At 40.1% G+C, this 13,066-nt stretch overlaps 1 protein-coding gene across 4 annotated transcripts in view; it reads right to left on the minus strand.

The window, feature by feature from the left end:
* Nucleotides 1–13,066, minus strand: part of KDM3A (lysine demethylase 3A) — a 54,129-nt gene that overhangs the window by 14,685 nt on the left and 26,378 nt on the right. For all 4 annotated transcript variants that reach the window (XM_086700648.1, XM_086700646.1, XM_086700647.1 and 1 more), the window contains exons 11-16: nt 12,066–12,270; nt 8,183–8,397; nt 4,603–4,755; nt 4,369–4,464; nt 3,818–3,945; nt 1,627–1,822 (exon numbers count right to left, since the gene is read on the minus strand). In XM_086700648.1, the coding sequence (XP_086556774.1) occupies nt 1,627–1,822; nt 3,818–3,945; nt 4,369–4,464; nt 4,603–4,755; nt 8,183–8,397; nt 12,066–12,270 (993 nt within the window). The remainder of the gene's footprint in view (nt 1–1,626; nt 1,823–3,817; nt 3,946–4,368; nt 4,465–4,602; nt 4,756–8,182; nt 8,398–12,065; nt 12,271–13,066) is intronic.

Raw genomic sequence — 13,066 nt, forward strand, 5'->3', positions numbered from 1 at the left:
TGATTCTACTTTTTGTTTATTCATTTGTTTTTTTAGATTCCACATGAGTGAGGGATGCCTGGGTGGCTCAGTCGGTTGAGCGTATGACTTCAGCTCAGGTCATGATCTCATGGTGTGTGGGTTCGAGCCCTACATTGGGCTCTGTGCTGGCAGCTCAAAGCCTACAGCCTGCTTTGGATTCTGTGTCTCCCTCTCTCTCTGCACCCCCTCCCCCAACCCCACCGCTCACACTGTCTCTCAAAAATAAATAAATGTAAAAAAAAAAAAAAAAACAGATTCCACATGAGTGAACCCACATGGCGCAAATGGTATTTTTTAGACTTCCCTCTTCTATTTGTGTGCTCCTGATATACAAAATATAATGGATTTATGTAAATTAACACTGTAACTAGCAATCTTGGTAGGTATGTTTATTAAATATGGATACTTTTAGATTTTTCACACATATAATCAGATTGTCTAAAATATCAACAACTTTAAAAATATATATATCAACAGCTTTATCTTTCTTTCCAATCCTTATATCTTTTTGTTTGCCTTTGCAATAGCCAGGACTTCCAGTACAATGTTTAATAAAATAGTGATGGCAGGTATTCTCTTATTCCTGAGCAGAGGAAAACTGTTAAAAAAATATCAATTAAAAAAACCAATCATTATATTTGCTGTCAGTTTTATTATAGAAACTCATTAGATTGAGGACATTCCCTTTGTTCCTATTTAAGAGTTGTTTTAATCATGAATAGCTATTGAATTATACTACTTTGTGTCTTGTCACATGACTTTTCTCCCACATTTTCAATGTTAAACTACAGCTGCATTTCTGAAGCCCTACTTGGTCATGCTGTAGAATTCCTTTACTCATAGTGTTGAATTTTTTTTTTAATGTTTATTACTTACTTTTGCAAGAGATAGAGAGATAGCAAGCAGGGGAAGGGCAGAGAGAGAGAGAGAAAGAGACAGAGAATCCCAAGCAGGCTCTGCATTGTGAGCACAGAGCCCAATGTAGGGCCTGAACCCACGAACCATGAGATAATGACCTGAGCCGAAATCAAGAATCAGACACTTAACCAACTGAGCCACCCAGGCGCCCCAGTGTTGAATTCTATTCACTGAAATCTTGATTAGGATCTTTGCACAAAAGAAATTAACCTGCAATTTTTCTTTCTTAAAACATGGCTAAAAAGCATAATCGCCTAAACCTAACGAACTACCTGAATCCAAAGCCCATGTTCTTTATACTGTCGTCAAGCATCCTGAGACAAAGCACAGATGAGAAAAATAAAACTGAAGCCAGAACATTCTAATTAGACAAAACAGAAAAAATACACAGGGTAAGGATAGAAAGATGGAAAATCACCTATTAAAACAAACAAGTCTCAGCCCCCTCCTTTCTTGCCAAACACAATCTCAACCTAAAGTTCTACAGTCAGCAAAAGTTCTCCCCTTTGGGGTTGCATTTTAAAAATACTTGCATTTGTACCAGGACTCAGGAGAACTACAGGGAACCAATACTTTCCATTCCACACACTTCTAATTACTCTGTTCTCACAACAACTGAGGTTGCCAATTCCTCCCGTGAATGGACTAAAGTTCTCAGGAACCCACAGGAAAGCAGAAAACACTCACCCTTGTTTTCCTTGTTGACATTCCCGCTGGTCAGGTCTGCCAGCCAGTTTAAAGGAGATGTGCTGGCTGGACAGGTGGGCTTCATGCTGCTGGCTGGCTTGGAAGCAGCTTCCCCAGCCACAGGCACTGGCTCCAACACCAAGGGATTCTGCTGGAACCCGGCACCAAGAGTAGGTTTTTCTCCAGCAAAGGAAGTCTGTGTTGAGTATAAAAGAATTTTCCACAAGCTAAAACATTACATTTCCTTTTTCTTATCCTCTTCCCTAACAGCTCACCAGTAAGAGATAAATACCCCAAACAAAACCACCTAATAGTCCTGGACATCACCACAGCTGCAGTAGCCTTGCAATAATAGGGCAGAACTATACAAGATAAAAGAGATTTTAATTTTCTTATAGCTTCTAAGTATTACTGGTGAAAACAAAAGACATGTTTCCCTCTCTACCCCTTTACCACCCATCTCTTGCTCATACAAATCCTTATCACTCCCCTTACCACGCTGCTTTAAAATGACTAGTTTGTTGGGGCGCCTGGGTGGCGCAGTCGGTTAAGCGTCCGACTTCAGCCAGGTCACGATCTTGCGGTCTGTGAGTTCGAGCCCTGCATCAGGCTCTGGGCTGATGGCTCAGAGCCTGGAGCCTGTTTCTGATTCTGTGTCTCCCTCTCTCTCTGCTCCTCCCCCGTTCATGCTCTGTCTCTCTCTGTCCCAAAAATAAATAAACGTTGAAAAAAAAAAAATTTAAAATGACTAGTTTGTGTCTATCTTCCCTGTGAGCTCATAATATCTTGACTAGGCACTCACAGCATGGCTGATGAATGAATGAGTGAATGAATGAATGAGTGAATGAAGCAGGGTAGGAAAGGTACAGCTGTGATTTCAGAAGGAAATGGGATGCAGAATACAAAATGCTCTTTTGTTTTAGCATAGCATAGTAGGCTTTAAAATGTGATCAACAGCTCTTAAAAGAACTCAAACATTTAAAAAACTGGACAGAGCACACCACTTATTTTTCTGTTACTTAAAAACTGCCTTGACTCAGCTAATGAGTTTATACAAACATAAGGAGGGAAACAACAAATTCCTGCTGTGGTCCTGATCTTTCTTTTATGTGTGATGGATTTCTGTGATACCCAATTATCAGCATTATTATTCTTCTGCTATTGATGAGGAAGTGGAACTCCTCATGTGAAACCGTCCATGTGAGCCAAAGTCATGCAACTAGAAAGTGGCAGAAAAAGATTTCAAATTCAGTTCTGAATCTAGGGGCACAGCTCTTCTAGCTGTACTGCCTCTGACACCAAAGCTTTATGAAAATGTGAAAGAACTTCTGATTATCAAACACAACGTGAGAGAATGATACACTGGGGTAAAGGGGAAGAAGAGAGAGTGGGGTAGAGGTGATGGTGGAGACGAAAGGGATGCTACCAGGAAAAGTCACATGGGCACCACAGAAATGTACATTTTTTGAGGTGAGAAATGGGGATATAAAGGTTCATTTCAATATTATTTCCTTCAACCCCTCAAATATATAGGTAAAACATATTCAGTAATTTTAAAAGATTCTAAAGAATATCTAAATAATCTTAACTCTATAAAGCACAAAGTTTTTTAAAAAACCCACATAAAATTCAATAGCAACTCATTAAGTAGACTACAACAGATAGACGTTTTTGCTTTTTCTTTTTTTATTTTTTTTATTTTTTTTTTTTTTTTTTTTTTTTTTTTTTTAAATTTTTTTTTTTCAACGTTTATTTATTTTTGGGACAGAGAGAGACAGAGCATGAACGGGGGAGGGGCAGAGAGAGAGGGAGACACAGAATCAGAAACAGGCTCCAGGCTCTGAGCCATCAGCCCAGAGCCCGACGCGGGGCTCGAACTCACAGACGGTGAGATCGTGACCTGGCTGAAGTCGGACGCTTAACCGACTGCGCCACCCAGGCGCCCCAAACGTTTTTGCTTTTTCAAGGAACAAAAATTAAAACCTACTAAAAGAGACTACAGATGAGGTCCACAAAAATAATGTGGAAAGGGAGAATGGGTCTAAGAAGTGTCACATGAAATATATGACTTGCCTCTTTCCACGGACCACTGTCCCCATGTTCCTTTCAAATACACTATAGGAATCCTTGGGTTATTTGAAAAGACAGACAACAATCTCAAGGTTGGTGAATCTAGCATAAACAGTAATACCTGTTTTATGTCTTCCTTTGAGGCTGGCTTTGAAAAGAGTTTGAATTGCCTGTTTGAACAGGGACAATTTGCTTTTATTCCCCATTTTGCTCTCACTGAATGAACAATGTCTCCAACATCATAGAGGGCTACAAAAAAAGGGGGGAGCAGAGACAAACATCTGAACAAGGGTATTAGGTACTATCAACCTCAATATTACAAAGTAGAAACTGGTACTTCCAACAGAATTACTTTTTCCTTTCTTCCTTTCTTTTTTTTTTTTTTTTTTTTTTTTTTTTTTTTTTTTTAGCAGCATGGTGCTTATATTTCCTCCTTTTCATCCTAAGTATGCCTTCCCCCACAAAAGCATTATTTTCCTTCCTTCTACAAAATGATTCACAAGACCTTAATCAAAACGTTTTGGGGGCATTACTTAACACATTTTTGGACAATTTACGATACACACTAAAGTGAGTTAGCAGGTAATTATACTACAGAAAGTAAAACCAATCACCAGCCCCTGAGTTAACCAGAACAAGGGGAAAAGAAAACCACTGCACTGCACGAAATACCTTTTCCAGGAATGATCTGTGTAGGCATCAGGTTCTCTGGTTCATGTATCTGACTCTTCACACATCTTAGCCAAGAGAAAGTCTTGTAGGCAGCACCTACAAAGAAATGATTTGTAGTAATTGCTCCCCATGGACTCTGGCCCTAAATGCTTCAGAAATCCATCAATCACAAATCAATAAACGGCTTAATTTGTGTAAGGGGGGCTTGAAGGAGAGAATCAAGTCATTTCTAACCTTGTTGGCAATTCTTCCTCTTCATCCGGTAGCAATCCACACACACTCCAAACCCACACCTAGGACACACCCAGTGCAGGTTGAAGATGGTGGTGTCACATACGTCACACATTTCCCGAACACCTTTGACAGCTCGCTTCCAAGCAACCTGTCCTACAAAAATCAATAAATCACTTAGTCCTGGGGAGGAGAGTGCTTCTGAAGTAAAACATGAAAGGGGAGAGAAGTTGACATCATTCCTCCCTCTCACTGGAGTTCTCATCAACTTTGTTTAGCCTTCAAACACCATCTCAAATGCCCCCCCAACCTCTCCACCCTCCACCATGACACTCTCCTGGATTCCTTCAGCACTCCCATCAACTTGTATTTGTATTTCAGACTCAAGCTTCTTCACACTGTATACAGTCAAGTGTAGTTTTACCTCCTCCTAGGAGACTAAACTCTGTCCATGCAGAATCCCTGCTTGGACTGTGCCTTATACCAAACCCACTCTGCATACCGCTAGCACATAAGTACTGCTGAATAAATCAATGGAAGAAGCATGAGTAATTACAGAAGCTGCAATAAGACACAGGTATACAGAGCAGTGGTTCTTTCACCTTTTGTTTGGATCATGAGCCCCTTTCCGAATCTGAAGACAGCGTGGACAATACTTTCTCCAAAGGAAACAAGAATGACTCAGATCCGCCAGCCCAACATAGATTGTCAGGTTATTCACACAGGCCTTGAATCCACTCATACAGCCTGGAAAAAGCCCCAAGGTCTTAGGGAACCTGTTCCTTAGGGAACATTAACTTGAAGGGGGCACAACAGTACACAGTTGGTTCCTTCATTGGCCAGAATCAGAAACTTGATGTTTTTAGTGCCAGTAGTGATGCAGGCATCCAGGTCTGACTCACACTAACCAAATATCCAACAGGTTGATGCATAATCCAAGATTCTACAAACTAATATTTTCTGTTGCAGTGGCCAAGCCCTGATAACTGGATGGGGCAGCCTTACAGGACTGAGCAGACCATCATTCCCCTCCCCTAGTAAGGAGGAGTGCCAAATCAGGTATCAGAAAGCTTCAGGAGTATATGCAAAAGGAGGACATTTTCCTGGATCACACAAAAGCCCAATGTCTGTTAATCAGAAAACTTTTCTGTCTGTGTCTCTCTTATGAATAAGACTGGATCAATACTGCCATGTTCTTATTTTATGGAAAATATCTTTTTCCTAATCCAATCTGTGGTTTATTCATTCTTGCTTCTGATGGGCCAAAACATAAATGATCAACTTCAGCTTTTACCAAATTAATCCAATTGCTAAGTGAACTTCTGCCATTTCATTATAATGTCATAGTTCAGTGCACGATACACAGAGCCTTAGGCGTTTTACAAATGAGGTTTTATGAACTTCACCTTGGTCATTCAGGTAGACTGTTTTATTACAGAGTATTCTTACATTTCTCAGCCACCCATTTAAAGATTATTTGTCATTGAAGAGACAGGATTAAATGTATAAAGGTTGAGACCTGCTTCCCAATCTCAGGATCAGAGGGTAACCCTTTTTGGAACACCTTGTGGTCCATCTGTCAGTATCACTCACAGTGAGTTCCTCTCTCCAACTGACCAACTTGTCACAGAGAAGAACAGGATGATCAAAAAGGCAAGGAGGAAAGGTTAATCATATTTAAATCTTCAAGGACAGAGATTCTTAGTTATGCTCTTAAAAGAAAACTATCTGTACCTTTTTCTATACATTGTTCAAATGACTTCTCTTGAGCAAAGAAAAAAACATCAGTTGCTTATAACAGTCCTGCTAATTCATGAGTGAAGCTACTAATATATTCCAAAAAAGTGTTTCTATATTCCAGTCGTTTATATAATACTTCTAGACTACTAACAATTTTTCTTGGGGCAGCTGGGTGGCTCAGTTGGTTAAGTGACTGACTCTTGATTTCGGCTCACATCATGATCTCACAATTTGTGGGATTAGAGCCCCATTTCAGGCTCTGTGTTGACAGCCCGGACCCTGCTTTGGATTTGCTCTCACCCTCTCTCTCTCTCTACCTGTCCCCGTGCATGCACACTCTCTCTCTCAAAATAAACATTTTAAAATAAAATAAAACATGTAAAAAAAAAAAAAAGACTTTTTCTTTAACCCCACTTTTACTTAAATGTATTTAATAAGGAAACTCCGTTATCTCTACTAAAAATGGAAACCAGTGTCACTTGTCCTAAATAGAAGATTATAGGAAAAACAACTTTAATAAGATCCTTGACTCATAAGAGTCTCTATTATTTCAACAGAACGGAGTCTACAGCTCTCTTTAGTGTGACTTTGGCTTCCTCCTGGAACCCACAATCCTATTCTCCTTCTAGCTCTGAATTCCTCCTGCTTCTTGGAATGCCTCAGTTCCATTCCTTGGACTTGGCAATTTAACAGTATCTGTACCTATCCAACAAACTACTTTGGTGCTGAAACCAGTAGCTTTAGTTTCTGGTAGCTAGAACCAAAATTCTTAAGGCTGGTATATGTGGATGCCAGTACTGAAACATATTTGGTTATGCAAAGTTTGAAAAGATATCTACAGAGAAACAGAAAGGCTTCACTTTTAAACTGCAACCATTTGGGGAAGACAAAATGATGGAAGAAAGTGTGAGACTTAAATAAAATAGCTGCTTCTTGGTGTTTCTGGCGGGATGTCTCACTTCTACAGAGGCATAAAAAAGGGAGGATGTGCTGCTGTTCTCCCAGACATTATATCTTGAGACATCATGAGGGAGGTCTGGCTCTCATGTCACCCACACTGATCCCTGTGATTTACTGGGCCGCCAGATCAGTGTGAGAGTGCTCTCAGAGAGTGGAAGACACTGGCACTCATCCAGCTGGAACCTCCATATATTCTGTTAAAACCCTGACTCTAACAGAATCCTTTTCATCTGAACTTGTTCCCATTCTCATGCCTGGGACCCAGCTCCCTAGACTCTGATTTTTCAGTTAAGTCTATTTTCTTTGAAATGAATTCCTGATTAAGAACCTTTGCCTTAGGGACACTTCGGCGGCTCAGTCGGTTAAGTGCCCGACTCGATTTCAGCTCAGGTCATGATCCCACAGTTAAGATCGAGCCTCATGCTGGGCTCTGCATTTACTGTGTGGATCCCGCTTGGAATTCTCGCTCTCTCTCATCCTCTACCCCTCCCTGCTTGTGCACGTGCACTCTATCTCAAAACAAACTTAAAAACAAAGAAGAGCCTTCGTCTGAAAAATAACCCAACCAGAGAGGCCTCATCACCTTTTGATGAGCCCACACTGCTGATAAGGCTGTGCAAATTCCACCATTACTTCACCTTCCTTAACAAAGAGTTCCACTCCTTTGGTAACTACTCCAAAACCAACCCCAACGACAAGTGACTGACTCTGACCAACAGGCAGAACCTTATAAAAATTATAAAAGGGAAAACGCAACCTCACTATACCAAAGTCATCTAAACCTCTGGATGAAAATGAAACCCATGCAAATTAGAACTTAGGTGTCATTTAGGAACAAATCAAGTTGGACTCAAAAATCCTACCCCCTAAGAGATGCTCTTACTGTGTGGCTCAATAGTTGACATAGCTTCCTTTTCAGAAATCACCATTTGACAGAAGTGGTCTCCAATGTTGGCCAGGATATACTTTGCAGTGTCCAAATCAGTCCCCACAACGTTTTTGGTTAAAGGCAACCACAAGCCAATTGCTTCACTGTCGTACTTGTTTGGTGTTAAGAACCCTTCCACCCGCAATACACCATGTTTGTTGAACTGTAACCTAGAGGAAGTGGAGGGGAAAAAGCATGTTACACACATACAAAGAAATGATTTACGCCTTATAGTTACTATTTAAATCAAATTCCTTCCCAGTTTTCTATAATCTCCATGGCTAATTACAGCCAATTGTTACTTAGCAACATCAGTGGAAAGATTTAAAAAATTTTTAAATTTCTAAGTTTTCCCTCAGAAGATGCGGAGAGGGAGGTGGGGGAGAAGTGCTATTTACTTCAACCAAGATATAATCATACTGCCTCCAGAGGCAGGTGTTGAACCTTCCAGACTTGGGACTTAATAGCAAGGACCATCACAAGTCACCACAGAAGAAAACGGAAACCAAACAGCAGGTGACAGATAATCTGATCAGATTTGAATACAAACACTGCTTCAAGAATAATGCTCAGCAAAGGAAGGCTAACTCTAGACAGTCACTGAAGCCAAGCCCACATAGATCCTTGAGGAATTCAGCACCCATATGAATACGAGCTACAAATTATTATGTAAGCTTCTGGAATGAGAGGCAGTGTTAAGACAGACCTAAGTACCTGAAGGTGAAGCAAAAGGCAGAATACATTCTCAGGATTTTCTTTCAATATCTTTAGCACCCGAGTGTGTTTCCTAAGTGTTAGTTTTGAATTTTTTCAAAATTTATTCAAAATGACATTCTACGTCAATTGAGTTGGAGACACAGAAGTAGACATAATATACACAGAGAAGTAGGATATGTTAGGTATCATAACAATCATTAAATCTTATAGGAGCCAGGGAAGGAAGTACTGACTGGGAGTTTTGTGGGGCTAATATTAAGACTTTGTGGTAGGGATAGTGATTAACATTGGCCTTTAAGAACAGGTGGATATTAGGTAAGAGAAAGCACGTCAAAGAAACTATATTTCATACAAAAGAAAAAAAAAATGAAGGATCTTGATTTCTCCACTGATCACTGGGCACCTATCAAAAATCTCTGAGTCCATGATACATACCTAATGTTGTATTTTAGAAAAACCATTTGTCCAGAAGAGTGTAGAATGAACTGGAAGGACACTGAGAGTCGCTTAACAGAGGCAAATTTATTTCAAGCAGTCCAAAGGAGAGATGCAAATTTTTAATTGATCGCCCAAATTACAGATAGTCATAATACTAAAAAATGAATCTGAAAAGCTCTTCAAAGGGGGAGATGGCAAACAGGATTTGGCAACTGGGCCTTACTACTGTAACTCTAACCCTCCTATTTTATCTGCAGGAAAATTTAACGAGAAACAAACTTGATGAGGAAGCTAATGACAGCCTTAACTTCTCTCTAAACATCAGGGGGAAAAAAGACTCTGTTCTTTAAAGTATGATATTCTTTCTAGCAAAGAGGTGGGTTTGTTCTAATTTCTACTAGACTGGCTTCTACCATGCAACATTAAGCAAAGGCACTTTCCCCTTCAAAGAGGTCAAAAATAGGAAAACAGCTAAGTCATAAAATGAGTGATTTCTAGATGGTTACAAAACAGTGGTTACAAAAAAGCTCCAGGGGCACCTGAGTGGATCAGTCGGTTAAACATCTGACTTTGGCTCAGGACATGATCTCACAGTTCGTGGGTTCGAGCTCCGCATCGGGCTCTGTGCTGAGAGCTCACAGCCTGGAGCCTGCTTCAGATTCTGTGTCTCCCTCTCTCTCTTGCCCCTCCCCTGCTCGCATTCTGTCTCTGTCTCTCTCTCAAAAAATAAACAAACATTGTAAAAAAAAAAAAAAAAAAAAGCTCCAGTAATATTCAAAAGAAAAAACTATCCCCTCCCTATAAGGCCTCTGCAACTTATACCAAAACCTGGGGAGCCTGGGTGGCTCAGTCGGTTAAGTGTCCAACTTCGGCACGGTCATGATCTCATGGTTTGTGAGTTCGAGCCCTGCTTGGGGCTCTGTGCTGACAGCTCACAGCCTGGAGCCTGCTTCAGACTCTGTGTCTCCCTCTCTCCCTCTGCCCCTCCCCTGCTCACACTCTCTCTCTTAAAAGTAAACATTAAAAAAAAAAAAAAAAAAAAAAAGGAAATACAAAGATCTGTACAACGCATATTTTGTGTTCTCTAAAAAACATGTATCAGAACCCACTGCATATGCATCTTCACACACTTACTTGTATAAAAAAACTCTCCAGACAGGAAGTAGAATAGAGCTAATCTGTATTAAGAACTTATTCTGGGCCAGGTGTTATTTAAAATATACACTAATATATGGGTATGGTAACATGCTAACAGTTATTACAGTACTAAATACTAGACACACACTTTATCATGGTGCTTTTGCAATTTACTCAGGAACAAATGGGGCAAACTACCACCTAAAAAACGCTAGAGTTCATTAAATAAGACTGAATCTGAAAGTTACCAGAACAGATATAGTCAATGACCTGAAATATCTGTGCATTTAATTCAGTTATTCATCACTCTTTAATCTTGATAAAACTAAAGAGGAGGGGGTGAATAGGAAGAAATACAAGTCAACACCTGTTTAGGATCAGAACTAGTTGAGCCTAAGAGCGTCTACATTTCTGAGAAAGTGAATCCTACCTAAAGTGAATCTACATCCAGAACAACACTGCTCACTGATATATCAAGAAACAGCCTTTTTCTTCACTAAGGATAGAAAAATTTAGAGAAAATTAATTTGACTTAAAAATACAATGTCAAGGGGCGCCTGGGTGGCGCAGTCGGTTAAGCATCCGACTTCAACCAGGTCACGATCTCACGGTCCGTGAGTTCGAGCCCCACGTCGGGCTCTGGGCTGATGGCTCAGAGCCTGGAGCCTGTTTCCGATTCTGTGTCTCCCTCTCTCTCTGCCCCTCGCCCGTTCATGCTCTGTCTCTCTCTGTCCCAAAAATAAATAAACGTTGAAAAAAAAAAATACAATGTCAAAATAAAAGATTTTGCCTATACAATTAGAAAAGATTTTTTAAAAAGATACACCTCTTCCTGCTGGCAAAACTGCACAGAGATAGGAAATCTCAACTAATGCCATGGGGCATGGACACAGGTGCAGCCCTCTTGTAGGGCAATTTGGCAGAACATACGTATCAAAGTCTTAAACACACACTGCTTCTGACCCAGTAATGCCACTTCCAGTAATCCTTCCAAAGTAAACAGTGAGAAATGGGGCCAAGGAGATGATTGTTACTGTATTATTTTCAGTGGCAAAAACCACAAAATGATCTTAATGCCAATAAGAAAACTGGTTAAGTGAATTTTCAAACACTGTCACACCCACCTATTTTTTCAAAGATTTTGTAAAAAAAAAAAAAAAGCTAACACAATCAAGTGGTTCCTACTACATGCTGGAAAACTAAGATTCAAAACAGTATCTGCAATATACCTAAGTAGATAAGCTCAAACATATTTTATGACCACATCAAATACTAAATTGCACTGGAAAGTAACAGTGGTTACTTGTACTGGTTTTTTTTTAAAAACTTCAGCACTTTTCTATAATGTTAGTGTTAGAATAAGAATTTTTTTTGAGTTTCTCTACTTTAAAAAAAATGGAAAGGGAGATTGAGAAGGAAATAACATTCAGTAAGATCTAGATGCTCAAACCCAAAGACTAAAAATACAATCTGCACTCTTTTTAGTTCTAGATTTACTGTATGCTATCGGGCCCAGATTATCTGAGCTTTTCTCCAAATGCCTCACCTCCTGAAATGAAAGAAGCGACAAAACACAGGTGAGTCTTTCTGTTGCTCCTTATCCTTGCGGAGACTGTCCAAGCGACACTCCCGGCACTTAGGCAGTTGTGCAACAATGTTCACGCAGGAGTCATCCTGTACAAAGGCCTCACCACTCTGCTGCAGCTTCTTGACTTTGGCTGGGTCTGTCAAAACCGACTTCCGGGATGGGGCTAGGAAAACACAAGATTAAAAAAATGAGCCCTCAAATTTTTAAAAGTCACCAACATTTGACTGAAATCTATTCCAAAGACCAGTTTCCCCAAATGGAGAACTCCTTAAGTTCTGGTTCAACTGTAATTTCTAAAAATGGCTTAACATAAGATAACTATCAGAATAACTGGAAAGTTTTACTATCTTTATAAAACAATCCTCAGGGCTCCAGGATGGCTCAGTCAGTTAAGCCTCCAAATCTTGGTTTCAGCTCAAGTCATGATCTCACAGTTGTGAGATCAAGCCCCACAATGGGCTCCACGCTGAGTGTGGAGCCTGTTTGGGATTCTCTCTCTCCCTCTGTCCCTCCCCCACTTACACTCTCATTCTCTCAAATGAAACAATTCTCATTTCGTAAATCAATTTGGCAAGGCAACTTAAAATCCCAAATTCACCAACTAGACTCATAATTCCAAGTTAGTGTGTACTTCTATTCACAACCCTAGATAAGAAAACTATTTTAGGAAGACTCTTCCAAATCAGATACTTAAACTCATTCCATTAGCAATGCACAGAGACAGGTTCACCTCAACAGAGGGGTCTGTGTGCAAGTCAAGTTTGTCACTTTTCACACTCAAAGACTGGTTTAAGTGTGTTTTCCAAAGCACCGTGCAAAAGCTGACCATTCTAAATATAATAACCAAACAGCTTTCCCACATATAGTCCCTCTGGGTCTATAAAATAGGAGCTACCTTCTAAATGCTTCCAAGGGGTGTCACTTGACCTTTGATAGGTCTTCAATTTCCTTCACGTGTA

This window comes from Puma concolor, chromosome A3 (assembly GCF_028749965.1).
Source record: "Puma concolor isolate L17-30 chromosome A3, mPumCon1.1.hap2, whole genome shotgun sequence".
In the NCBI taxonomy this organism is placed as follows: Eukaryota; Metazoa; Chordata; class Mammalia; order Carnivora; family Felidae; genus Puma; species Puma concolor.